This window comes from Spea bombifrons, chromosome 11 (assembly GCF_027358695.1).
Source record: "Spea bombifrons isolate aSpeBom1 chromosome 11, aSpeBom1.2.pri, whole genome shotgun sequence".
In the NCBI taxonomy this organism is placed as follows: Eukaryota; Metazoa; Chordata; class Amphibia; order Anura; family Pelobatidae; genus Spea; species Spea bombifrons.
The window spans coordinates 18,875,839-18,901,235 of NC_071097.1; the positions used below are offsets into that span (position 1 = coordinate 18,875,839).

At 37.4% G+C, this 25,397-nt stretch overlaps 1 protein-coding gene across 2 annotated transcripts in view; it reads left to right on the top strand.

Annotated features, from left to right (window-relative positions):
* Positions 1–9,861: 9,861 nt before the first annotated feature.
* Positions 9,862–25,397, top strand: part of PLCE1 (phospholipase C epsilon 1) — a 93,260-nt gene continuing 77,724 nt past the window's right edge. The window contains exon 1 of one of the 2 annotated variants that reach the window (XM_053451278.1): positions 9,862–11,119. In XM_053451278.1, the coding sequence (XP_053307253.1) occupies positions 9,956–11,119 (1,164 nt within the window). In that variant the 5' untranslated portion in view covers positions 9,862–9,955. The remainder of the gene's footprint in view (positions 11,120–25,397) is intronic. The other variant, XM_053451279.1, reaches the window with a different exon arrangement.

A 25,397-nucleotide genomic window follows, 5' to 3' on the forward strand; every position in this document is an offset into this window, starting at 1 on the left:
ATAGTACTTGGGAAAAGATTGACCCCTTATCGAAAGATCTTTTCTTAAGCACCCAGATCTCTCCCGACACCTGTGGTAGTGCACATACACATATTTACATTTATGTACTACATATACAGGCTGGAAAATTCCGATAGTCTGCTCTGTGATAAGCAAACAAAGCATTATTTTCCTTGTAACATTTCCCCACCTATACATTTTGGTGGAAAAAAACAACTCATTAACACTATTTCCATTTTTTTTTTAAATTCCAACCAAATTTTTACTGGACATTTTAAATATTGCTCTACATCACAGTGGCATAAGTATATCTGTATTTTGTTACAAGTCTGATGTAAAATGAATGTCCGTGCCTCCATAGACTTTCATTATTTGGAGTTTCTGGCTGGGTGAGTAAGATTGAGCCATTCTATTGTTTACCACAGGCAGTATGAATTGACATCAAGGTCTTTGTCTAGTAGAGTGGGCTAAGATAGCAGAGCTAGAAAAACATTCAAATGGTTAATATACAGCTGGAAAAACTAGCACTGGTTTAACTAAATCATTTAATTTGATGCTAGTAATAAGAAAAAAAATGGGATTTCCTCTTCAACCTTTACAGTTGACTTGTCTTGGAGTTGCTGCTAGGGTTTTTCTCCCTCCTTTTAAAACAAAAAAACCCCCTCTGCACTGGACCACTAATTAGAAGGGGCTGCAGGAGGAGCCCTCACTATGGTAAAGTAGGTCTCAGCCAACCAGGAGAGACTTCTCAACTCTCCTGATTGGCTGAGAGTTAAGAAGCCTCTCTTGAGCTCAGTATAAGCTGCAGCCAGCACCAAGTAAGCAACCCACTGTTTCTGTGATGTGTGTAATGTCTGATAATAGAGGGGGTTAACCGTCTGAGGCTGCTCATTTCTGGTAATGGAGATTTTAATTGTCTGAGGCCCTCACTGGTAGAGGTGTCCATGGTGTCTTTGTCCCCAGACGGCTTGTCTGCGCCATCCTGATGGCTGCACAAATGTATTGTGTGTCCTCTCATATACAGCCTTGGTGGCCTCCTACTTTAAAAGGCTTGAGAACAGGAGTTAATACAAGGTTTTTTAACACAGAAGTGCAATAATTTAGTATAATAACGTTTAAAGTAGCCTGTGTTTGCACTAAGACTAGGAATGTGTGTGCTTCATGTGACTCAGTTGACCAACATCACCAAAACTTGATGAGACAGAACGGGCTGTACTCAATGGGGGCAAATAGTCCTGCAGTGTTTCAATGTGGAAAGTTTACACGCTGTTACAGTCTATGTTCTGTACACGTATGTTAAGTTTTTGCCACGTAATGCATGTTTGGATAGTTTTTGTTAATTTACATTACCAGTTGCCAACTTACAGATACATGTTACTGCTGTGATTAGAATTACTGAATGGCCTATGTTTCATGGTGTACATTAAGTGCATCTTGCACAGTTTTACCTGGTTGGCTAGAAAGTATGTATGTGTCTTCAAAGAGCTTACTTTCATTAGGAAGAGACTTGGTTGGATGATGACACACATTATGATAACAATTACTCAGTTAGATATGGTGGTAATATCACTTTTCCCAGTCAAGAGAGGAAACCACTGCCTCAATCACTCTGCAACAGAATGACACAAAGATCTACTTTCCCTGTATGTGTTGTTTTTGGCAGTCGTCCTGGTGGTCAGTAATGTCTCTTCCTTTTTCCTCTAGGCAGAACTCAGTGTCTGTTATATAGTTTGCTGAAGTTGCATATGCCATTGCAATTTTTACATTATTATTTTTGCATTTTGCCGCGGTGGCTCTTTTATACAAACATGCAAAATTAATGTCTCGTTCACGTGTAACATGTAGGAGTTCTCTTTAATTCTCTGTTCTGTTTTTATATGGTGAAGGACTTCTCTGCATTAGTTTCAGTGCTCCAGGGTAAAACTCCTATTCAGTCTTGTAACAGTTTAAGACGTTTTTGAAAGTTATATGAAGCAGTCCCAGATATGGCTAGAACAAGTAAGTCCTTATCTGTCTTCTGCCCATTTTATGTTAGTGTCCCTTAAAACTGTAACACTTTTTTATGTAGTTATCAAAGGATACAATATACAGATTAGGCAAAACAAAGCCTGTACAGTAAATTTACGCTACCACCACAAATTTTAATACGCAATCTATAAACCATGCTTTAAAATGGGTTTTAAGGTGTAAGGGAGAGAGGATATACACTTCTTCACAGGGCCCCGCTGCAGGTTTCGATACCGCTTTCTACATTAATTAATTAAACAATAATACCCAATATTGGGTATTATATTTCCAAATTCTTGCCAGGTGCAGTATCTAGAGTATTTAGAGGATTACGGGCATATCTTTTAATGCTATAAACTAGACTAATCTTTATAATGATAATATTTTCTAGTACGCTATACACCTTGTATTTTCAGCCAGGATGATGCTTATTATAATGGTTTGTTTCGAACTATAAGTAGTTTACTCCCCGATTTTAAGTATGTACATCCATAAAGCCATGTTTAAGTTCTTTGCACCGTATATAAACGGTATGTGCTTCATATGGTGATTTTAAATTAAAAAAAAATATTTTTTGCTGTTGAGCAAACCTTACTAAAATGAAAAAATAAATACATGTAAATGCAGGAAGCCAGACTGACTCTTTTATGTACTGAACTGTTTTATTCAAATAAAAAAAGCCTTTTAGTGTGCCAAGGCATGAAACTTTTACTCTGGCCGTGTGTTTGTTTTAAATACAGAGCAGGAACCCTGTCCCAGGTACCAGTTTTCTGCTGTCATCTAACTTGGTAAAGGCGAGAGAAAGAGGTATGACGGCATAGAAAACAAAGACAGAACTGTTAGACAGAGGTGTTATTCTACACTTTAGCCCTGCACCGTAATCGTTTATCCTGCTGCCTTTCAGAAATTGTAAGACTCTTTGTGTTTGCGTTATTAGTGAGTTCTTTTTTTCCCCTAATGTTTATTTTTACACTTACTTGTGATTATTATTTACTGTTTGCATTGCATCAGTTTTCAATAATGTCTGGTACAAGAGCCTCTGAGTTATTTTTTTTTTTCTCCATTTTCAATTGCAAATTTTGTATGTGGGATCTACTGTGGGCTGGTCTGAGCTGAAAGCAGAATGACTCATACATGAGTGAATGGACGAAGTTCTTACACAAAGCCCTCCTTTTGGCTCTAGATCTTGGAAAACGTCTAGATTGTTTCAGGTTTGACAGATGCAGGTCAAAGATCTCACACTATGTAATTTTATTATTTTATTTAAAGGCATAGCTTTTCTCCACTGCAGCCGAGTAGGCAGCATCTGATTTATAGGTTTTGCAGATAAAAGTATAGAAATACAAGTGAGTAAGAGTTTTTTTTTACTCTAGATTTGTAAGAAACATGCTCGTTACAAAGACAGAATTAATTATGTCTGTGGAACTAGGATTCTATGTCCTACAATATGGTTTATAAAAAAATATAAATGGGCACCTATAAATTGTTCAAATTATGCTATCTTTTTCTTTTTTTAAAAGAAATTTGTGTAAACCTGCACAATCGTCATATTCCGGCGTTCTGTGTCCTAAAGGCACAGCGCCTGTTTAATTTGGTCTAGATGTCTACTGAGTAGGAGTGGTTGGGAGCGTTGCGCCAACAAAGGTTGGTGTGTGTGTGTGTGTGTGTGTGTGTGTGTGTGTGTGTGTGTGTGTTTAAGGATCTTCGTATGTGTAAGTGCCTTACTGTATGTGAATGTTAGTATTTGAGGTATAAAAGTACATGTAAGTATGTTTACAGTGTGTGTAAGTATGTGTACAAATATGCTAGCATGTTACTGTGTAGATATGTAAGTATGTTACTGTGTGGAAATATGTTACTGTATGTACGTGTAAGTATGTTGCTGTGTGTGTAGGATGAGATTTTGGGCCTCATCTGTACATCTCACACAAGGGCTCTGACAATCAGGTTGTCTCTAGGATAGCAGATAAGCTGTGCTGTCTGTTACAATGTGCTTACTTCCTCTGGCTGCCTGTATGCTTCACCAAATTTTATTTAAAATCCTGACTCTCCCCTACCTATCTTCTCAAATGCTTCTTTCGGAAAGCCTGTTAACTCCCATCTACCATTGCCTCACCTTTTCTCTAGCCTCAGTCCTGCTGTCAGAGTTCTTCCATCATACCTTGTTGGTCATCAGTCAGTCTGTACATAAGTCTAGTACTATTATTTATTTAAACAATATTTACCCTCAGATATAGTTATGTGGTCAGTCCTGCTCAAACATTTGCACTTTCACCTTTTTGTGTAATGTACCTCCTTCTCCTTTTACTTTGCAAGCTTGAGCCTGCTCACCTTTTGTTTGTTTAAGTCAAAATTATGTGATTCAGTACTTTATGTCCAGTTTACCTGTTGTATTGAATTTGGTGTCACTATATAAAATACCTGTAGAGAAAGACTTGAAAATAATGCTAGGATGCACATAATTTAGTTATGGAAATAATGATTACCTTCATAGTTGTTTGCTGTGCAGGTTCTGAAAGTATAGTTTTTAACTCCAAACAACAGATGCCCAGTACATTGCTGGAAAGCTTCCTGGTTGTTACGAACAAAACAAAAAAGAAACAAATTATACCAAATGATGGATTTGTGACCCATAACTACAGTAGCAAAAGATGTTTGTTAGTGCTTAAAGGGGAGCTCCCACCATTTTTAAATACTTTTTAAAAACATTGCTCTTTCTTTTTTATCACAGTTCTAATTTTTGCTCAATATAATGTTTTCTGGCACCTTCGCATTCGCCATTCACATGTGATCTAGCTCAATCAACTAGACAAACAACCTGACACCTTATCATACTGCCTATACTAAAAAATAGAACAGCTCATTGTTAATGACCCTGTGGAGGAACTGACTTAGCATTGCCATAAGGAATCGGCTCTGTGTGGTGTCTGAGCAGATAGTCTCTCAAAGTATCCATGTCTCCAGGTACAGTAAATGTGTTTTATAACCTAAAAAAATCTTTTGTCGTTCCCCTTTAAGCAAGAAATGTTAACCTAATCTAGGAGCCAGAAATAAAAAAGCACAGAGAGTAATTGCCTAAATTATCACGTGTATCGTGCAAAATATCAGTTTTCTTTTGAAAGCCAATTCATGTCCATTTACATTGATGTAGACTTAAGTTAAAATCATAACTTTTTTGGATTCTGTTCCAAAATGTCATCGTATTACAGTAGCAGCTATTGGAATGTTTCTAATGGATTTTACAGACAATTGTAATTACAAACACACAGAAGGTTTGGAAGGCTCTGGTCGTTAGACCTTACATTCTAAATATAATTCTAATATACTATATCCTATAATATATCATGTAAGGGGGTTTCTCTAGGTAATAAAGACAGCAAAATTGCTGCCACTTTTACAAAGAACGTTTTGTAGTAGTTCTTTTATGTAAATGCTTTTGGGCATCCAAGAATCAAATGTCAGTTGTGTGAAATTCAGATGGTCTTTTCCCTCATGCAATATTAATGTCAGCTGAATATTTTATCGGTTGCTGTAGTCTAACGACTTTCTCACTGACAGTGTCTTGATTTATTGGTTTATTTTCTCACTCTCATTTTAATTTACCCTAAGCGCTTTTGCAATTGTAAACATCTTAAAATTAAACTGCCGAAAGTTCAATCATATGCTTAACTCCCTCATACATGTGCTCTGCTACTATTTTAGTGGAAAGCACCATCTCTTTGTTTTGTTTTAAAAATGCAAAAAACCAGAATGTTGCAGAATCTTGTAATACCTTTTTTATTGGACTAACAGTATTTAAAATAATAGACGAGCTTTCGGGAGTCCTCCCTTTATCAAGTCAAAAGCATTTCTGGCCAAGCACCAATTTTTGTTTTAAAGGGACATTCCAGCCACCATACTTTGCGTTTTGCATAGTTGCCCCTTTTCCAAGCTCCCAGCTACATTCCATATAGGATCTGTTCGGCCAAACACATCTCCTTCCATGCAATGTACTTGCCTCCAATGAACTGGCTTGGCTAACGCTATTGACAGTGGTCTATTCAGATCCCAGACTAATGTGTGGAAAGCACTCCTGTTGATTTCAATAGGAGCTCTTTCTTGCCAATGATTGGAGGCTTCAAGCTTATATTAGAAATAAACAAAAATTACATGACTACAATAGTCATTTTTAAAAGTCATACCGATAAAGTATGTTCTCTATGGTTAGAACTGTAACCTAACCAAAAATATGCTTAACATATATTAAACTTCAAACATAGAACAAAATCACTGTAGAACACCAAAAGAAATATAACCCTGGACACATTACGTCTTTGTTCACTTTTAATTTATTGGGAAGCAGCAATGACATGAAAAGTAATCATGTTTAAAACCAAAGATTAACTAGAGTTTGTTCTTGTTTGTTTAAGAATTTGAACCTGCTGCCTGCAACTAAACCAATCTGGAGTAACGAAAAAGTGCTTTACAAAATCAGCACTTCCCTGTGCCTTTAGAGCTCAAACCCCTCTAAAACATCAGTGAGCTATCAGAGCCGGCCTTAGGTGTTCTGGCGCCCTGTGCGGACTACTCGTCTGGCGCCCCCCCCATCCCAAAAAAAGAAAGGAATCAAAACTTGTAACAAAACCCCAATCACTATATACTACGCAAAACATTGATGTGGTGTAGGCCTACCACTTCATTGTCTGGCTTAGTAGTAGGGATGCACTGAAACGAATTCTGGACTGAAACCAAAAGTGCAGCATTTACCTGGCCAAAACCGAATATGACCCCCCCACACACACACCATAACACATAACAAAACAATTAAATAACAATATTTTTATATATATATATATATATATATATATATATATATATATATAATTAACAGCAATCACAAATCACATTCTTATCATGCCCGCAGATTCCAGGATGTACTCGTAGACTACTTGGCATGATAGGAGTATGATTGCCCTATGTACCCCGTCTCACTCCATTCTCCCTATCTACCCCCTCCTAACTATCTACCCTCTCCCTCTTTGAAGTTCACTTACCTTTCAGAAGTCCTGCGGTGAGGGTGCAAGGCCTCTGCCTCCCAGCTCTGCCACTGTATGGAACAGTTTAGAGTGATGGGAGTTATGATGTACTTTAGAGCATAATTATATAATGAAAAATACATTGGAAATGGTACAGCATAACACCTATCACTCTCACACCCTTACCAATCCACACACATACACCAATCCACACATATACACCAATCCACACATATATACCAATCCACACACACATACACCAATCCACACACACATACACCAATCCACACACATACACCAATCCACTCCACACATATACACCAATCCACTCCACACATATACACCAATCCACACACACATACCAATCCACACATATACACCAATCCACACATATACACCAATCCACACATATACACCAATCCACACATATATACCAATCCACACATATACACCAAACCACACACATACACCAATCCACACATATATACCAATCCACACGCATACCAATCCACACACGCATACCAATCCACACACGTATACACCAATCCACACATATACACCAATACACACATATATACCAATCCACACGCATACCAATCCACACATATACACCAATCCACACATATACACCAATCCACACATATACACCAATCCACACATATACACCAAACCACACATATACACCAAACCACACATATACACCAAACCACACATATATACTAATCCACACATATACCAAACCACACATATATACCAAACCACACATATACACTAATCCACTCTCACTGTCACTCTATGCTTTCCTACCTTTCCTCTTTCAGTTTCTTTGCCTCCTCTTCGCTCTTCTTCTTAGTTCTTCTGTCTTCTCTTCTTCCGGGTCAGAGGGCACGGAGACCGGTGGGCGCGGCTTCAGTGCTGTGCGCCGGGATCTGACAGCAAACCCCGGCGCACAGCAGCTGTTGCCGCGGGGATCACAAGGGAGCGGTATCGGAGGTCTGTTAAAGACCTCCGATACTGCTCCCTTGCGAGCCTGCTCCTCCAGCGGCGGACATTACTGTCCGTCTCTGGAGGGGTGCCGGGTGCCCCCATACTGGCGGCAGCGGACCCCGCGGCGGCAGGGGCGTCGGACCGCGCTGCGGCGGACCCCGCGGCGGCAGTGGCGTCGGACCGCGCTGCGGCGGCGGCGGACCCCGCGGCGGCGCCCCCTGGAGTGTGGCGCCCTGTGCGGTCGCACAGGTCGCACACCCCAAAGGCCGGCCCTGTGAGCTATCACCATGCTTCACAGCGGGCATGGTATTCTTTTCGCTATATGGCGTGCTGACCCCTCTTCAAATATAGTGCTTACAGTTGTGACCATAAAGCTCTATTTTGGTCTTGTCGCCTCAAATTACAGTGTGCCAGAAGCTGTGAGGTGTGTCAAGGTGGTGTTTTGTGGCATTGACGCAGTAAAGGCTTCTTTCTGGCAACGCAACTTTGCAGCTCATTTTTTTGTTCAAGTGTCGTTTTCAAACAACCACACGGTCTTTTCCCAGAGCAGCCTGTATTTCTCCTGAGGTTACCTGCGGGTTTTCCTTTGTATCCCGAACAATTCTTCTGGCAGTTGTGGCTGAAATCTTTCTTGGTCTACCTGACCTCGGCTTGGTATCAAGAGATTCCAAATTTTCCGCTTAAGTGATTGAACAGTACTGGCATTTTTGAGGCGTTGGGTATCTTTCTATATCCTTTTCCATCTTTTTAAAATTCCATTACCTTGTTACGCAGGTCTTTTCATAGTTCTTTTTTGCTCCCTATGGCTCAGGATCAAGCCTGCTCAGTGCATCCACGTGAGAGCTAACAAACCCATTTATACACAGACACTAATTGCAATTTAAAAAGCTACAAGTGTGGGAAATTAACCTTTAATTGTCATTTTAATCTGTGTGTGTCACCTTGTGTGTCTGTAACAAGGCCAAACATTCAAGGGTATGTAAACTTTTGATCAGGGCCGTTTGGGTGATATCTGTAATCATTATGATTTCAAAAGGAGCTAAACAACTATGTGATGATAAAGGGCTTCCTATGATCTCGCCTTAAATAAAAGATGTTTTTTTTGCATGATCCGAAATTTTAAAATCAATGCCAACATTTCAAAATTTCTGCCAGGGTATGCAAACTTTTGAGCACAATAATATGTAAGCATCATTTTATTATTATTATTAACAGTTCAAACTGTTTAACAGATTTATTCTTTTCTGCAAGTGATTATTGTTAAGCTTCTTGGTGTGTGCAGAGCTTCTTATTCTGTTGACATAGCAGGAGTTCGCCGTTCAGAGTTTCTGCATTAATATCATTATTATTTGTCTCTATGAAACAAAGTATTGTGAGGTTAAACTCTTTCCTGTTTTAGTAATGTATGGGACATAGATTTTTTTTCTTTAGGAGCAACTTACTTACTCGTAAAACAACATATTTAATCTCCAATCTTGATTTTACTTTTTTCAAACCATTAAAATCGTTTACTTTTACATATAGGGTTTTATTATTTTGCATGGTTAATTATATTCTAATCTATTAGCCTATACACAAACTATTAAGCATTCCCTTATTGTATTATAAAATAAACGCATGCATACAATGTGTATCTTATCTATCACTTTTGTTTTTACAGAAATGTTGTTTCGTTCAGGCCACGGCAACAGTAGAGCCTCTTCGGAACAGAATGGACAGTCGCGTGATGGTTATCAAAAATTGAAATAAGAACTAAATAAAGAACTGATAAGAACTGCTTCCATGTCGCTCGTGTAAACAGCTGGATCAAACACGTCTTTAAAATGCATACTCTGTGACATGCTGTTTCTTAAGGGTTTTGAAAGAATATGACCTTCCACCAATAAACTGCTAACTTCATAAAATCGGTGACAAGGAAGACAGATAGTCGTTGTCTGAGTGTCGAGATGACCTCTGAGGATATAGCAGCTTCTGTTGTTTTTCCACCAGCGGAGGGGAAAGTGATATCCACTCAGTCAGCCGGAGATGAAGATTCTATGAATGCTTTGGATACTAATGTTATAAAAAGACGAACCACAGAGCTGGAATGTGAGAAGGCTGATACTTTACCCTGCTTAAGTAGGTTAAAAGGCCAGTATGTCCAGAACTCTGTGACCAAGACCTTTTCACTAATGAGTAAGGAGGAAAATGCAGAAAACCTTGATAATATTGATGCCGTGGAAAAAAACTCTTGCATGTCACATTCAGTTCAGTATTTCAACGTTAACTGCAAACTCTTAGAGAAAACGTGCAAGGCTAACCTACGTTTTAATCAGTTTTGCAGGTCTTACAAGCCTCTGAAAGTTAGCGAACTTTGCGTGGAGCCTAGAATTCCTGCAATGCTGACTGAAATTAATTTTAAAATGGATAGATCTGCAATGGACAGGAGGGCATTAAAGAGTCATTTAATAGTGGATGAGTGCTGCACAGATGCCATGGGACACATTCCAGAGTTACAGATAAGTTATTCCGCTGAGAAGGGCGCTTTATATGCCTCTAATAACCGTTATATTTTGGGAAGACACTCGCATTGCACTGACTGCTACACCACTTGCGCTTGTGATGTGAAGGAGCCCTCTGATGGTTGTGGTAGCAAAGATGGTCAGTTAGTCCTCTGTTGCGAAAATGATTGTGTGAACGCTCAGTTGAGGTGTGGGGTGGAAAAGGCCCCAGTCTTACCCCAAAACAGCAGCAACAGGCAGACATTGCCATGCAACATGCTGCTGAAACCCTCACAAAACTTTTTGGGGAAAAGTGAACACTGCTGCGAAGACGACGTAGATAATGATATTTCGAAAAACAAAAAGGACCGCTCAACGCTACTGATCAGGAGGTTTTGTAAAAACTACAAGGAAGTGAAGAAATCGGTGTATACTGGAGCAAATTCAATTGTTAAAACATTACCTTCAGGTCACATTGGAATCAAGGCTTGCACTTACATTGAGAGAAATCCAAAGAGCAGAAATGAGCGCCAGTGTTTTGGGTTTGCAGATGAGCACTCGTCACATGTCCTCAGTACTATCGGGAAAAGCGGTTTTCTATACTACTTGGTGAAGAGCACGTTTTGCCAGGTAAGTGTCCCGCATTCGTAATAAAACTGTGAATATCTTTGCCCGCTAGGGACACTTTCTTTTACTCTTTGATGATCACATTCAAGTAAATTAGTTTACTGTGTTGCTATGGTCTTCTGATTTTGATTTGTAATTTTATTTTTTTTTATCTTTTTTTTTTAAAGACCTTGATATAGCGTGTGAATGTGTTAATTTAATCACTGCTCTAAGGTGAATGACTAAACAGTAGGTCTTGTCATCATTACAACCAATTGAATGGTCTAATGACCTAATTAACAGCTCATTGGTTGTTTATAGAGTAATAAGACCATTTTTCTAGTGGTAACATTTTACACATAACCTCCATAGTGTTTTAGACTGTCCTCTATGTATGTGTGTGTATATATATATATATATATATGTGTGTGTGTATATATATATATATATATGTGTGTGTATATGTGTGTATATATATATATATATATATATATATATATATATATATATATATATATATTATACTTATTGTAAAGTATTTTCTTAATCAAAGTTAGGACATGAGGTTAAGGTAGGTCACTATATTACCTGGCGTGAGGGTAAGTTGGGTAGCTCTTTGTGAGCACTGGGAAGAAGACATTGGCATTTTGTTTCTTGAAGTTAAGGTTTACATGGTTTGACTTCACTGAGAGGGTGGTAGATAAGTAGAAAAGCATCCCAGCAGACGTGGTGGATACTAATACAATGAAGGAGTTTAAACGTGTATGGGATAGACATGTGGCCATGACTAAAACAACATATGTTTAATGGCCAAATGAAAAAGTAAAATAAAAAAAATAAAAAACCAAAAGCAAGCTGTTTTATGAGTGGAAAAGGGAGCTTAGCCCAAGACATGGTGGTAAAGAAAAATGAATACTGCTATGAGGTATTCTCTTAAGCGCTACAATTCTGAAAAGAACTCTTTATTCTGGCCAGCCAGAGCTCTTTACAGCTTTTCTTTCTTTTTTGTATTTTTTTTAACATACTCGTGGTTAACAGAGATAGAGAACTCGGTTAGATGGGTCGAATGGTTCTTATCCGCCATCAAATTCGTGTATTTCTAATTTCAAACATTTATGTAAGAAAACCACTGAAGTAAAACAGACAGAATACGCCATACAGACATACGATTTTGGCAGTTTTACTGTGACAATGAGGCAAATGAAAAGCCATTCAGTGCTGTGCTTCCCAACACATTTACACAATTTGCTTTTAAAATGTTTCCCAGGGTTGTGCTTTTATCCACTTAGTGCATGGCCCTCTTGGTAATAGACACAAAATGCAACAAGATGATGGCATCTTCTGATTCTCATTAAGGAGAATGTACACTTAAGTATAAGAATTCTCTGAATAAGTTACCATAACTTTCATTATTCAATATAGTTGTAAATCCACAAATGGTTGCAATTTACTGAAAATGAGAAAGCTTGTAATCAACCTGAAATTATCATCCAATATATTTGTAATTACAGTTTTAAATGTAAAGATTTATTCATTAATAGCAGTCATTACTTGTTGGCACTGAGCTCACATTTCTGTCTAATGCGCATTGTAAGAGCTCAGACGTTGGTTATGTCTCGATGCGGCACGATTAAGTTAAATTACACGGGTGAAAATTATTTTATTGCTTTAAATTATTGTGCTATGTTGGAGGAAGAAAATAGCTTAAAATCCCAACATCTTCAATGATTACAGCACTTAACCTGCAATATGTAGTGTAATATACAGTGTCAATCCCAGTTCAGGTTTTCTTTGTATTAAAAGTAACTTGATATGTAAAAGTATTTATGGTCTCTATTCTATGGATGACTGCACTGTGTTTTTTGGCATTTGTTAAATAGAAGAAATCGACTTGTTTTTGTAAGCTAATATTTAAGTACATACACTACTGTTTCAAAGCTTGGGGTCACTGCAAGGTTTCCTTATTTTTAAAAGAAAAGGAAATTGTGTCCATTAAAATAACATGAAATGGACCAGAAAGAGAGAGTAGACATTGTTAATGTTGTAAATGACTATTGTATCTGGAAAAGACTAAGTTTTAATGGAGGCCCTTAATCGCTCCCATCACTCCTGTGTTCCAACGGCACGTTGTGTTCGCTGATCCAAGTTTAAGTTTAAAATGCTTATTGATGATTAGAAAACCCTTTTGCTTTTATGTTAGCACAGCTAGAAATGTCCTTGTTTTCCCATGAAAAGTGACCCCAAACTTTTGAACAGTAGTGTATATGAGTGTTTATTCAAATGCACATATGCGTAATTTTATTTTGTTAGCCGATTATGGATTTAAGTGACATTGCAGCCATCATGTGCACTTTATTGTCACTTTTTTTTGCGTGCAGATGTATAAACTCCTTTCTGGATTTGCTCCTCTTTTCCAAACCAGCTGTTTGCATTTCAAGAGCCAAGTTCTGCTGAATGCTTCTCCTGGGGCAGCTGTCCGCACAGTATCGAAACCCACCGCGCTCATGCGCACAAAGCATTCTCTTTATCTTGCCCTCTTCTTGCCTATCACAGCTCTCCTACCTGATTGTGGATTAGCATCTTACTCGATCTCCTGTATAGTTTTGTAAATAAAAAAAATTGATTCAGATTGGCCATCTTCATTGTTTCTAAGTTGGACTGCCATTAAGATACACGCCACTGCATGTCATAAGAGTAATTTCAGCGCGAGGGCACTTTAGGTCATGTTTTATTTCTGTATAGCTGAAGTTTGCAAGACGGAGTCAGCTATTTGCGTGGTGGTAAATATTGTGTTCTTAATACCCCAAAATGGTAGATAGTTGACATCTTTTGATGTCTGCTGAATTTTGCTTAATGACACTGTAAATGATAAAGAATTTCAAGTGATATACCGTAAGTTGTGTTGGTGAAAAGAGCATGTTGCTTTTGTTCGGCATAGGGACAATAAACAGCCAAATGTCTAAAATAGGAAATGTCTTTTTTTTTTTTTAATGCCATGGAATATGACACTAAACCTAATAAAATCAGTATGACAGAAGGCATTCTATAATTGGCAAAATGGCCTTTTATATGAAAGAAGCTATGGACATCTGCTCTGTATGTGAACTGTAGGAAATTCCCAAGGATCACTAACTGCAGATTTTCTGTTTATCCAACCCATAAAATAAGGACACAATGTGTTTTTTAAGATAAGTTTAAAGTTATGTTGATGAACTTTCTGGTTTTCATAAAGCTGAACTGATCAGTCTTTCTCCACCTCATTGGATCTGTCTTTCATGGGATGTTCTACGCGAGCTCGCCTCGCGGTTTGCTCGTAAGTATTTTTTTTTGCGATTTGTAATGTTGGATAGAAGCCACTGGCTTGAGATGCCTCATAAAAAATGAAGGAGTGATTATTGTTTTGTAATATACACCGTTTCACAGCATGTGCACAAGTTGTATACAAGGCAGCATGCAAATACATCTCTTTGTGCAGGACGTTTTGGATTGTGACCTACTTATTTGCTAGTAATGGCATACCTGCTACCGGTATTTCACAATCTGTTGAGAAATATTCTACCTTCACTTTTTTTTAAAGCTGGATATCTGATATTATGTCGTACACTGTAGAGAAAATTATTGGGAGATATAATTTATGTGAACTGCCATGTAAAGTTTTAGGCGTGTGATAGGTATGTATATTTTGAATGGTAGTATACATGTAGGGTTATAAGGCTATTATATGCCCAGTGGTTTTGAAAGGAACCGAGCTGCTAAAGATTTTAGTAGGACAGCTTCTGAGCATGTGCTGGAAGCGTACTTAGGAATTCTTCCTGCGTTAACTTATTAAGTATCAGTAGAGACAGGGGAGAAAAATTACATAGAAAACCAAAAAGGAGTCCAATATGATTTAACATGAAATTAGGGTAGCTGTGGCCCCGTTAGTTTAATATGTGTTGTGTTTAATTAATTTTAAAAAAAAAGCAATTATAAAAATACTAAACTGATAACAAAACGTATTTTTCTATAACATCTTGGTTAGGAAATGGATAATAACTTACAGTAATCCTTTTGAATTTCTCAAACATTGTTAGCTGACATTTGTGCTTGTAATGCTTGCTTTGTTGGGCAATAAAACAAAATGTACTTGCACATAGTTTTTTTTATTATGTCACATTTGACACACTCCCATATCCAAGGGACAAACAAGTATGTTGGGGGAAATCAGGGTAGTATCTTTATGCTCTTTGATTTAAAACAGGAAAAGGGCGCACATCAGGCGCGGCAAACAGGTCTCAGGTGTTTCCCTTTTAGCAAACAAGGACTACTGTTCATATAGTTCATAGGATGGGTCAAATATCTTTTTAAATGCCACTGTAGTGGGTCCTTTTTAAATGTGTTAACAGGAAGTGCTGCACATCCAACTGAAAGTCCTGTTTTATTTTATAAAAGATTTACTGATGAAACAAAAGCCCCTCCATAAAATGTGGTTTCTTTGTTGCCTACATCTGTTTAGAACACTTTAATGAATACATGATGTGAGTGACCTCTGGTGGAGAATGGCAGATGTTGTCCTCTGTTGGATTTAGAAATGTAGTATGTCAGCTTTTGTTGTTCAAGCTGTGGAATGTGTCATGAAAATAAAGAATGTACAAATGAGTTCCCTAAATCATTCTATATACATCCAGCCAACCAAGCAGCTCGCAAATATATAAATCTATAGAAAGGTGAATATTTAGAACACTAAGGATTATTACATTTACTCGTTGTCCTATAGACTTAGAAGTAAGAAGCTCAGAACACTTAAGACCGTCACCGATAATAATATTTTTGTCTCCATGTAATTAAAACTAATCACCAATATTGTTTTTTGGATTTTACAGAACATGCATATCTATAAGAACAAAAGAATGTGTAGCCTGTTTTTTCCATTCTGCTTATTCCCGCCATTAGATTTGGTGTTGGCATACTTATTATGATACAACCATTCAGTTGTGATGAAAGTAATCTTCTACCAACTGATGTCTACTTGTGATTATCCATTCTATTATCCATGGTAAACAAGTGAAAGGAGCCACCATGCGCACCAAACATTGATCTAAAGGTGCCATAATGCCACCTACTTTATTAAAGAACCGCAGTAACTGGCCATATCGCGGCACAGATATGTCATATGACATCTCCTTATCTGTGACGTAATCCATAATTATTAAAAAAAAGGTGGTATTCGTGCATTTTTATACTGCATGGCTGGTGTTTCATGTGTTTTTGGCGATCCCCAATTGCTGTTCCTCGCCTGTAGCACTTCCATCTAACATTGAGCACTATGTAGGACCTCGTTTGTTTATTGGCATAATTACATAATGTACAAAGAAATCTTATAACCTTCCACGTATGAATAAAACATTGAAAGCATGTTACATATCCTGAAAACCCACGGAAACATTTTATATCTACCATAGTACTGACGAAAACACCTACGGCATAATGTTGAGTGCTGCAAATAGCACCATTATTTATGGATTCCTTGTAGTGTATAGCATTTCAAGAAGAATGACAGCAGGTGTAGAGCTAGAATAGTACAAGTGATAATGTTTAATGACTTGATCTGTAACACAAACAGCGTTCAGTTTCTGTATTAATAAAACATTTAATGAAAACATAGCTTTCCGTTTTATTCCTCAAAAGGGACAGTTTAATGTCCCAGATTGCTATTCCGAAGAATAATGCATATTTAAGTACTTTCTGAGTACTTTAATATATACATTACTAAAGCTCCATGTCTTCTGTGCTCCAGCAATTATTATGATTACTTTTCAGATTTTTTTTAACCATCGATTTAAGCAGCCAATCGGTGGCAGGAAAGTGATCCCATTGAAATCTATAGGAGCACTTTTCATCCATGTGCAGTGGCATTTCCAGAGCTAGAGGTGACAAATTCATACATGAGTGCCATTATATCTGCCCCAAAAAGCTAATGAAGAAGAGTGATGTTATTTGTACATAATAATACATATGCCAACGCTTCCATACAGCTTCTATATTCACTGTATGAGCTGTTTCATAGTGCATGTGTGTCCTTTTGGCTGAAGTTGGATATGATCAGTTGACAACTTAGTGAATAGAGCCAAAAGGTGAGGTGCTATGTCTAAATAATACTATTCTTACAGTTACTATTCACTTATTCTACTACTACTTCTAATAGTTGGACTCAAAAGGTTTATATATTGCCCCCCCCTCTCCACAACACACAGGTTGAGGGAAGAGAAGGAGTTGAGTGTTGCCTCCCCTTAGTTAATATAAAGTGCTAGGGAGACTTGTTTCATTTATCTTTTTTTTTTTTAATGTTTGATGTGACACACAACGTGATTAAAGAATCCTCTAGTCGTATGTTTTTGTTTTTTTTAATCAACTCAACACTCCTCCAGTCCTTAATTTACATACATTTAAATGTATAACTGTGATTCTGGTGCAAGTTTTTTAAAAAGTGGCCTTATCACAATATTAATTATAATGTAATGGTCCAGTCAGCATGAAGATTTAATTTCTGCCTGTAATGGGAACCAGGGGGTCTCAGTGGATGTCCCTGGCCTCCTTCGTTGCAAAAGGTAGCTACAAGATGGGTGGCAGCTCCAGGTCTCAGAGTAAAGGTGCTCCTCTGGAGAAAAGGGGTCTCCCAAAGATCCGTACCACCAGTCACAACATGACATGCCAGTCAGGGAACATGCTTTATTAGGACTGGGCATAGTGTATATAGCCACTTTACCAGGTGAGGGGAAATTAACATACACAGGAAAGGATTAACATAATTAACACAACACAATGGCAAGGGGTTACACAGACAACATCGGCACCAGACTAATTTCATCACTCATAAAACTATGGCAAATACACAAGAAGTAAAGAGATTAGGGAAGTAACACTTAAATGTAGACTAGATGGTGAGTCATTCTTAATGAAATGTAGAGTGTGAGAAAATATAAAACGTTACACTTAAACCACTGCAAGTCAATATAAAATTGCAGTCCCAAAAATATTCTTAAAACAGGACACCAATGTTAGAACTATAACCAACAATACAAATACACAGTAATTTCTACATTAAAACATTTCAATAGCATGAACAAAACAGGGAAACTATAATAAGTGATATAACCAAAATAATATTGTATTAACAGAACCATATCCCGTTACATCTCACCCTTTTTCAGTCATTTGGGAACAGAGCTGCCTTGCTACGGAACTCTGCTTACCACTATGGAGGGACCAACAGGTTACTTGTCGTTGTCGTCGTCGTTGTCGTCGTCGTCGTCGTCTTATGATATAAAAAATAATAAAAAGTCTAATTATTAAAAAAAAATCCTGACCAAAACATAGAAAATATAACAGGGATTTTAACCAAAATAATCTCATAGTAAGAGAACCCATGTTCTGTTAAGATGGCTATAGCAACAATATTGCTTTTCAAACGTCTTAACAGAATCATTTTTTATGAAAAAAGCTTCTCATTCGTATTGATCTCATCGGGCTTTGTTTTGCAGTCTGCTGTGCTTCTGGATACATCTGATGCTCTTGTTCTTTTACTTTGTTCATGAGTTACTGAAACCCTTTATAAACACCTCCTAATTGCATAATTACAGTATCCGCCTTTTTCATGAGTTTGTTAATGTTCCTGCTCTTGGCCTCACATTAAGCGCTGTCTGTCTTGACCTGTTGGTCTATGACCCAACTACGATTTTGTCTCTCATCTCAATACCTCGCCTGCGAATTCTACTTTAATCACCAGGAGGAAAGTGGTCACTGATTGTCTGTCTAAAATATGAGTCTCTGCCTGTTAACCCATAGCTATTGCATCATTAATCAGATCTTCCAAAACCAATCTCTCATAAAATATTTTAGATCTTATGGATCTATTTTAGATGCAACAAATGTTACATTGTATAGCCTCTCTTGTTAATTTTTAATTATAAATATAATAATTACCTTTTTGGTGAGCTTTGGATCGTATATGAAAACAAGCTTTTTACATAGAAATATTTCATTGATCAATCAAACAACAAAATACAATTGTAGACTAGTTGCTGGACGTTTGTTCTTGTGTTTTACAGTGGGCGTTTCTCTTCACAAAGAAAACAAAACACATTTTTATTACACTGTTTAGATCTTACAGAATTATCTGTTGACTTAAAACAGGATCCCTATAAAATGTAAATCCTTTGCATTGTTTGTGAAGGCGTGGTACCCATACCATAATCAACATGTAATGAAGGATATCACCTATAACTGACAAGCCTTGGCTAGTTAAACATTTAAAAAAAACTGCCTAACAAGCATATGCGCTAATTCCGGAGATTAACACCTTTCAGCAGCATAAGAATCCTAAAGTTAAAATAACAGCAGAGCAGGTAGAGGCATCAAGTCTTTCTTAACATTGGGCCTTTTCAGATAACAAATCATGTTATAGAATATGGGCCTGGGTTTAACATGGTCAACCACTGTATATTTAAGAAAAAATAAAGTAGTAGTGATTGAACTGGGCTAATCCACCTTAAATCAAGTTCCGTAGGTTCTTCTTTGTCTGTATTTATTTGACCGTCTTGCCAATAACACTTTATTTTTTAACCGTTTTCTTTTATTGTGCTAAACCTCTGGATCCCGACCATTCTTCTCATATATTATTGGTAAAATTGGCAAGATCTTTTTTTTGAAATAGATATTCCGTTCTAAACGTTATGCATTCGTTTGTATAGATCGAGATTTGTACCACGCTACAATGTGGATAATGTTGTACATTGTTATACAACACATTGTGTAATATATTTATTGAGGTTCTTTAATCTGGAACCATATCCAGGGCCGTTCAGTGAATAATAGACCTACAACAGTATATGGAAAACAAGATATGTTCTTTGGAAAGTTGCGGTGGATTTATTAAGGCGTGATGTCTAGGAGAGTTTTCACTCCAATAAGCTGCGTTTCCATTATTTTTTGAGATATGTTTAAAGTGTTTACCGTCTGGCGAAGCGTGTTGGAGTGTGAGCTGCTTAATATCAGTGTTTTGGTCCTCAGGCACGTAAAGGGCTTCCCTTACATAAGGGGTGAGTCTGGATTAACGAGCTGATCCCGGGGTCTGTCCTTGCTCAGCTTGTGCCGTGCTCCCCTCCACTGACATAATTAAACACTTGATATGATAGCACAGACACCACTGAGGTCTCCCCGCCGTGAAATATTTCTTTGTCGATCTTGTATTTATAAGAAGTAGCAGAACGTCTTTGCCTGGTTGATTTATATGCCAGAAACTGATCACTTTGGTAATGGACTAAATTCTACCAGTTAGCGCTTTAATTTCCACTACTTCACAAATACAGGAAATGTTATTTCCTAGTGAGAATTGGGTTTTTAGAATTTGTAGCTGGTGGGTCATGCAGATGATTATACATTTTTTTAAAAAATCTGGGTAATTGTAGGTTTTAATGAATTTCTTTCAAGGTTATAGTGGAATAATGCAAATAAAATGGTTGAAAATGAAGTGTTAGGGTCACATGACCAGGAGAGGGAGACATTGCCATTTTGTTTGGGAAAGCAGTTCAAATTAATTGTAACCAGCACATCTTCCAGTGTTCCTTGGCTCTTAACGTAATGGGATAAGTAATGTTTTGAATTTCCCATATAAGGGAAATTACACTTTATTCCTAAACTCATATAATTCCGAAATGAGCCGGCACATTTTGAAAACCTAATAAAGACATTTATCACCAATGACATTTATGCTTGCTTTGAATCATGCACTGTTTGTTCTATTGAAGCAGCGTAAAATATGCCCAAACTGTATTTGCAGAACAAAAAGAAACCTCCATAGATTGCAGGAATATTCTTAAATTCTTAGTTTGTTTTTATGTTTACAGCTAGCCTATTGCATCAAAGGGTTATTACTATGTGCATCTGAATTATTAGGAGTAATCTTATTTTCTTTTTGCGTTCCACCACCCATCCTTAGTCATCTCTGGTAATGCGCAACTGTTTTTAATGATACATTACATGACTTTAATTATCAGCAATGTAAACATGCAAGCATGAGTGCGCGTTCACAGAAAATGACAAATGCCAGATATCAGCTTTAAGTTTTTTTTTTTCTCTCTGAGTCTTCAAGGAGCCTTTTCCTCATTAACTGTAGCAACAAGTTTCACAGGATCTGCTGAGGTGAGGCAGGACTATGTGAAATTCAGCAGAACGATTATGATTTGGCTTCCAACTGCTTTTCTGTTCATTCATAGACATTTCCTCTGATGAGAAGCATACTCGGTACTGAAGTGCTTGTTCCTCCTGCCTTTTTTTTTTTTCTTTAAATCCGCTTTTGTTTCGCAAAATTTAATTCCCTTTTTAAGTGATTTGTGAAGAAGTAGATGGGACCCAGGAAATGTGTTGCTTTCTAAACAGGTACACAATTTTCTTTACTTGATTGTAGCACTGTATGTAATATTGGGAATTGTCATATATTTTTTATATGTGTTTTATGTGTTTTATGTCAGAGTACATAAGATAAGGCGAAGCTTTGTTGCTTTAACATTCATAGTATAAGTACAAAACAAGTTCAATGTATTGATGGCTATGCTGTTCTAACTAGCTAACTACCATAACACTTGCATAACTTCCTATTGTATTCAGTTTCTAGGAACAGTCTCTGTTTTATAAATCCAAGTATCTTGCCACTACATTATTATTTACAGCCGCTCTAAAATTAGGGTTTAACAGACTATGCCATTCCCGATTTGTGGTTAATTTATTTTACGTATTGTGATTGGTGTTGTTTTAGTTTCGTCTAATGGAAGAGTTTGAATGGAAAACATTTGAAATGTTGTTAAACACTGTTCTCTCTGTGAATGTCTCGCATTGGAATTAACACAGCATTGCCATATTTCACACGTGAACAGAGATATATTAGAGTTGTATTTTATTATAATAACATGAGGACGAAGTATGTAGAACAGTAATGGTTACCGTCTTAGATAACGATGATATAGTGGTAGCGTAGAATAATTGGGACAAAGAATCGTAAATAAATAGAATCATGTCTTATGTATCCCCTTGTTTGTATCATGCTTTTGTTATCTTTGAAAAACGTTGCCATTAAGTTCATGTTCCACGCTTTTTTTATCATTATTATTATAAGCGAAGCAGTACTGAATTCGATGTTATTGAGTGGTGGAACTGCGTTTTATATCCAGTCTCTTTGGGGGTTATGAAGGAAAGGTGATTCTAGTGCAAACTTTTAAAAAGGGTCTTATCTCCATAGCAACCAGTGCAATAAGCAGGGTCATCCCATTGGTTGCTATGGGGATATATATATATAACCCCCCCCTTTGTTACCTTAGCAATACCCAAAGGGTATTTTTACATGGAAACCTTTTAATTACGGCTGCAACTAACGATTATTTTCAGAATCATTAGTTGGCAGATTGTTTTTCAATTAACCGGTTAAAACAACAATATGCAAATTTATTTAAAATAATCTAATGAACAAACTGGGTGTTAAAAGCAAACAGCAGAATAAAAAAACTTAAAATTTACATGTTTACAAGTGTGTCGTACTCTGTGCACAGAACAGTTTTATCACAACGGCATTTCTCTAATCTTTTTTTTTATTTTACTATGACATAAGAATAAAAGCTAAAAGGTAGAATAACGCTATTTCTCAAACTAGGTTTTAATACCTAAAAAAGTTTTACTAGTAAATATTCACATGTAAACTATTTTTTCATATTTCATAAAAACTATGATTGAGAAAATGCATTTCTTGTTTTTATTACCAGTTATGTACATCTGATCCCAGTCTTGCCACTCAGTCCCCCTGATATGCCTTATGCCCCCCCGTTATGCCACTCTAGACTTACTAATGCATCCCCAGACTTGCCCCCCGTGTTCCAGACTCTCTGGTGTCTAGTGGAGACAGCCAGTGTACATCTGCACGATGCGCGTAGACAACCTCTGCTGCTGCCCAGCACCTCCGCCGGGGCTTCTATGATGGAGCACCGCAAGGTCATGTCATGCCAGCACTTCGTCATAGAAGCCCCAGCAGAAGTAGCGGGCAGCAGCGGAGGTTGTCTGCATGCGTCACGCAGACGTCCGCTGGCTGCTAAAGAGGAGGATCCAGGTCTCCTTCAGCGCTGTGGGGCATCTGGATCTTAGTCTTATAATCCGGCCTCGATTTGAGGTCGAATATAAGAAGAGGGGTATTTTTCAGAGCGGTAAATTGATAATTGAACTAATTGATAATGAAAATTGTAGACAGCGATTTTCATTATCGATTATTATCGATTTGATCAATTTAATTGTTGCAGCCCTACTTTCATTTCATTTTTATAAGGTCGTACATCATTAATGGCATTGAATAATGTTGTACATGACCCCCCTTCCGCCTATTCCCGCTCTTAGTTTTGGTGTTTGCAAACTCATTATTATACAACCATTCAGTTGTAATGGAAGTAATTTTTACCCACCGATGTCTAGTTGTGATTATCCATTCCATTATCCATGGTAAAGAAGTGAAAGGAACCACCATGCGCACCAAAGATTGATCTAATAAAGTAGGTAATACCTACTTTATTAAAGGACCGCAGTAACGGGCTATATCGGGGCGCAGGTGTTTCATATGGTGCCTCCTTATCTGTGACGTAATCCATAATTATAACAAAAAGGTGGTATTAGTGCGTTCTATACTGCATGGCCAGTGTTTCAAGTATTTTTGCTGTTCCTCATCTGTAGCATTTCCTTCTAACACTATCTAGGATCTCTCGTTTATTGGCATTATTACATAATGTACAAAAAATCTTATAACCTTCCACCCATGAATAAAACATTGAAAATCATCCTGTTGCTTACTATGGGGAATATAAATCATTTTTTATACATAACCCCCTTTGTTACTCACCTTAGCAATACCCAAAGGGTATTTTCATATGGAAACCTTTCATTTAATTTATATCTATTATATTGTATATATTGTTTTTTATAAGGTTGTGCATCATTAATGGCATCAATTAATGCTGTACATTTTGGGAGAGTCTCGGTGGGTTAAAAATAATGCAGTAACCCTGATTCCACTCCATGGTAAGCAACACAGCCATGTTAGGATTGGAGAGGACTTGCCAAGATTGGAGTAACTGTGATGTAGCGGCTGGTAAAGCACTATATGGCCATATAGTAAGATGGCCTACCCAATATTTATGCTTGAAACTTGTTATTAAATAGCATTTGTTAGTATGTATTTACTTGGTGTGTGAGTTTTACTAAGTGACAAATTATTAAAATCAGAATTTATTGAAATTTCTGAACGTCACAAATTTTAAAGTGATGAGTAACAACTTGCATAAGGTTGATTTATTTATGCTAAAGGTCATCTACCTTGTAACTAGGAAATACCCAATTAAGCTTTTCTGTAATGAGATATTCTGTCCACACCGTGGTTATCCTCAGCAGGTAGCTCCATTTATACAAGGTGGGTGTAATTTAGCAACATATAGAGACCAGACTACTTGTCTGCGCTAACCTGTTTTTGGTATATTTGCATTACCCACAGTATTTGTGTACTCGGAATACGTTTAGTTTACTTGATCTCGCTGTATTTTTTTTCCCCAAAGCAAGGAGCAAACATTGTCCTCATAGAGTAGATGTGGTGATTGGTAGCCTCATATCTGACACTGTATCAAAAGCCTTGTAAAAAGTTTTAAACTTGGCTCTATTGACTCACATATAAGCAAAGTAATTTTGAGACACAACATGCATAACTTTTCAAACCTTTTTTTTCCTCTTTCACATTTTATTCTTTTTATTGTGCCCTCTCTTGTGAGTGCCAGAGGAAACGTCTTCTTTTTGTTGTAGGGTAGAGATATTGTCAAGACTAACTTTACAATACATTGAGACGTAAAGTGAAATTTTATTCTTATTTGCATCTTTTTAAGCACCTTGAAGAGTGACATATAGGTCACAGAATAGCTGCGCTTAATGCCAGGTGATGCATATATATGTCACTCTGAGCACATTCAGAGACAAGGAGTGGTTTTGTTGATTCCCAGAGACGCAGGCAGCAATCTCAGAGATTTCCGCACGTGTGATGGCTTCTAGAGACAATCACGTGCGCGTCAACCTGCGGCTGGCAAACGCTTTCACTTCTCTTTGCCACATGAGTTGGACTGCTGGAGATCATTTTGATAATCACACATACTGTGTTCAATAACACATGGAGGCAGAGCCTTGCTCCCTGATAGTTTGTGATCAGCAGGAAGAACGATCACAATGAGAAGACGGTTTCTGCCTCATTAAACAA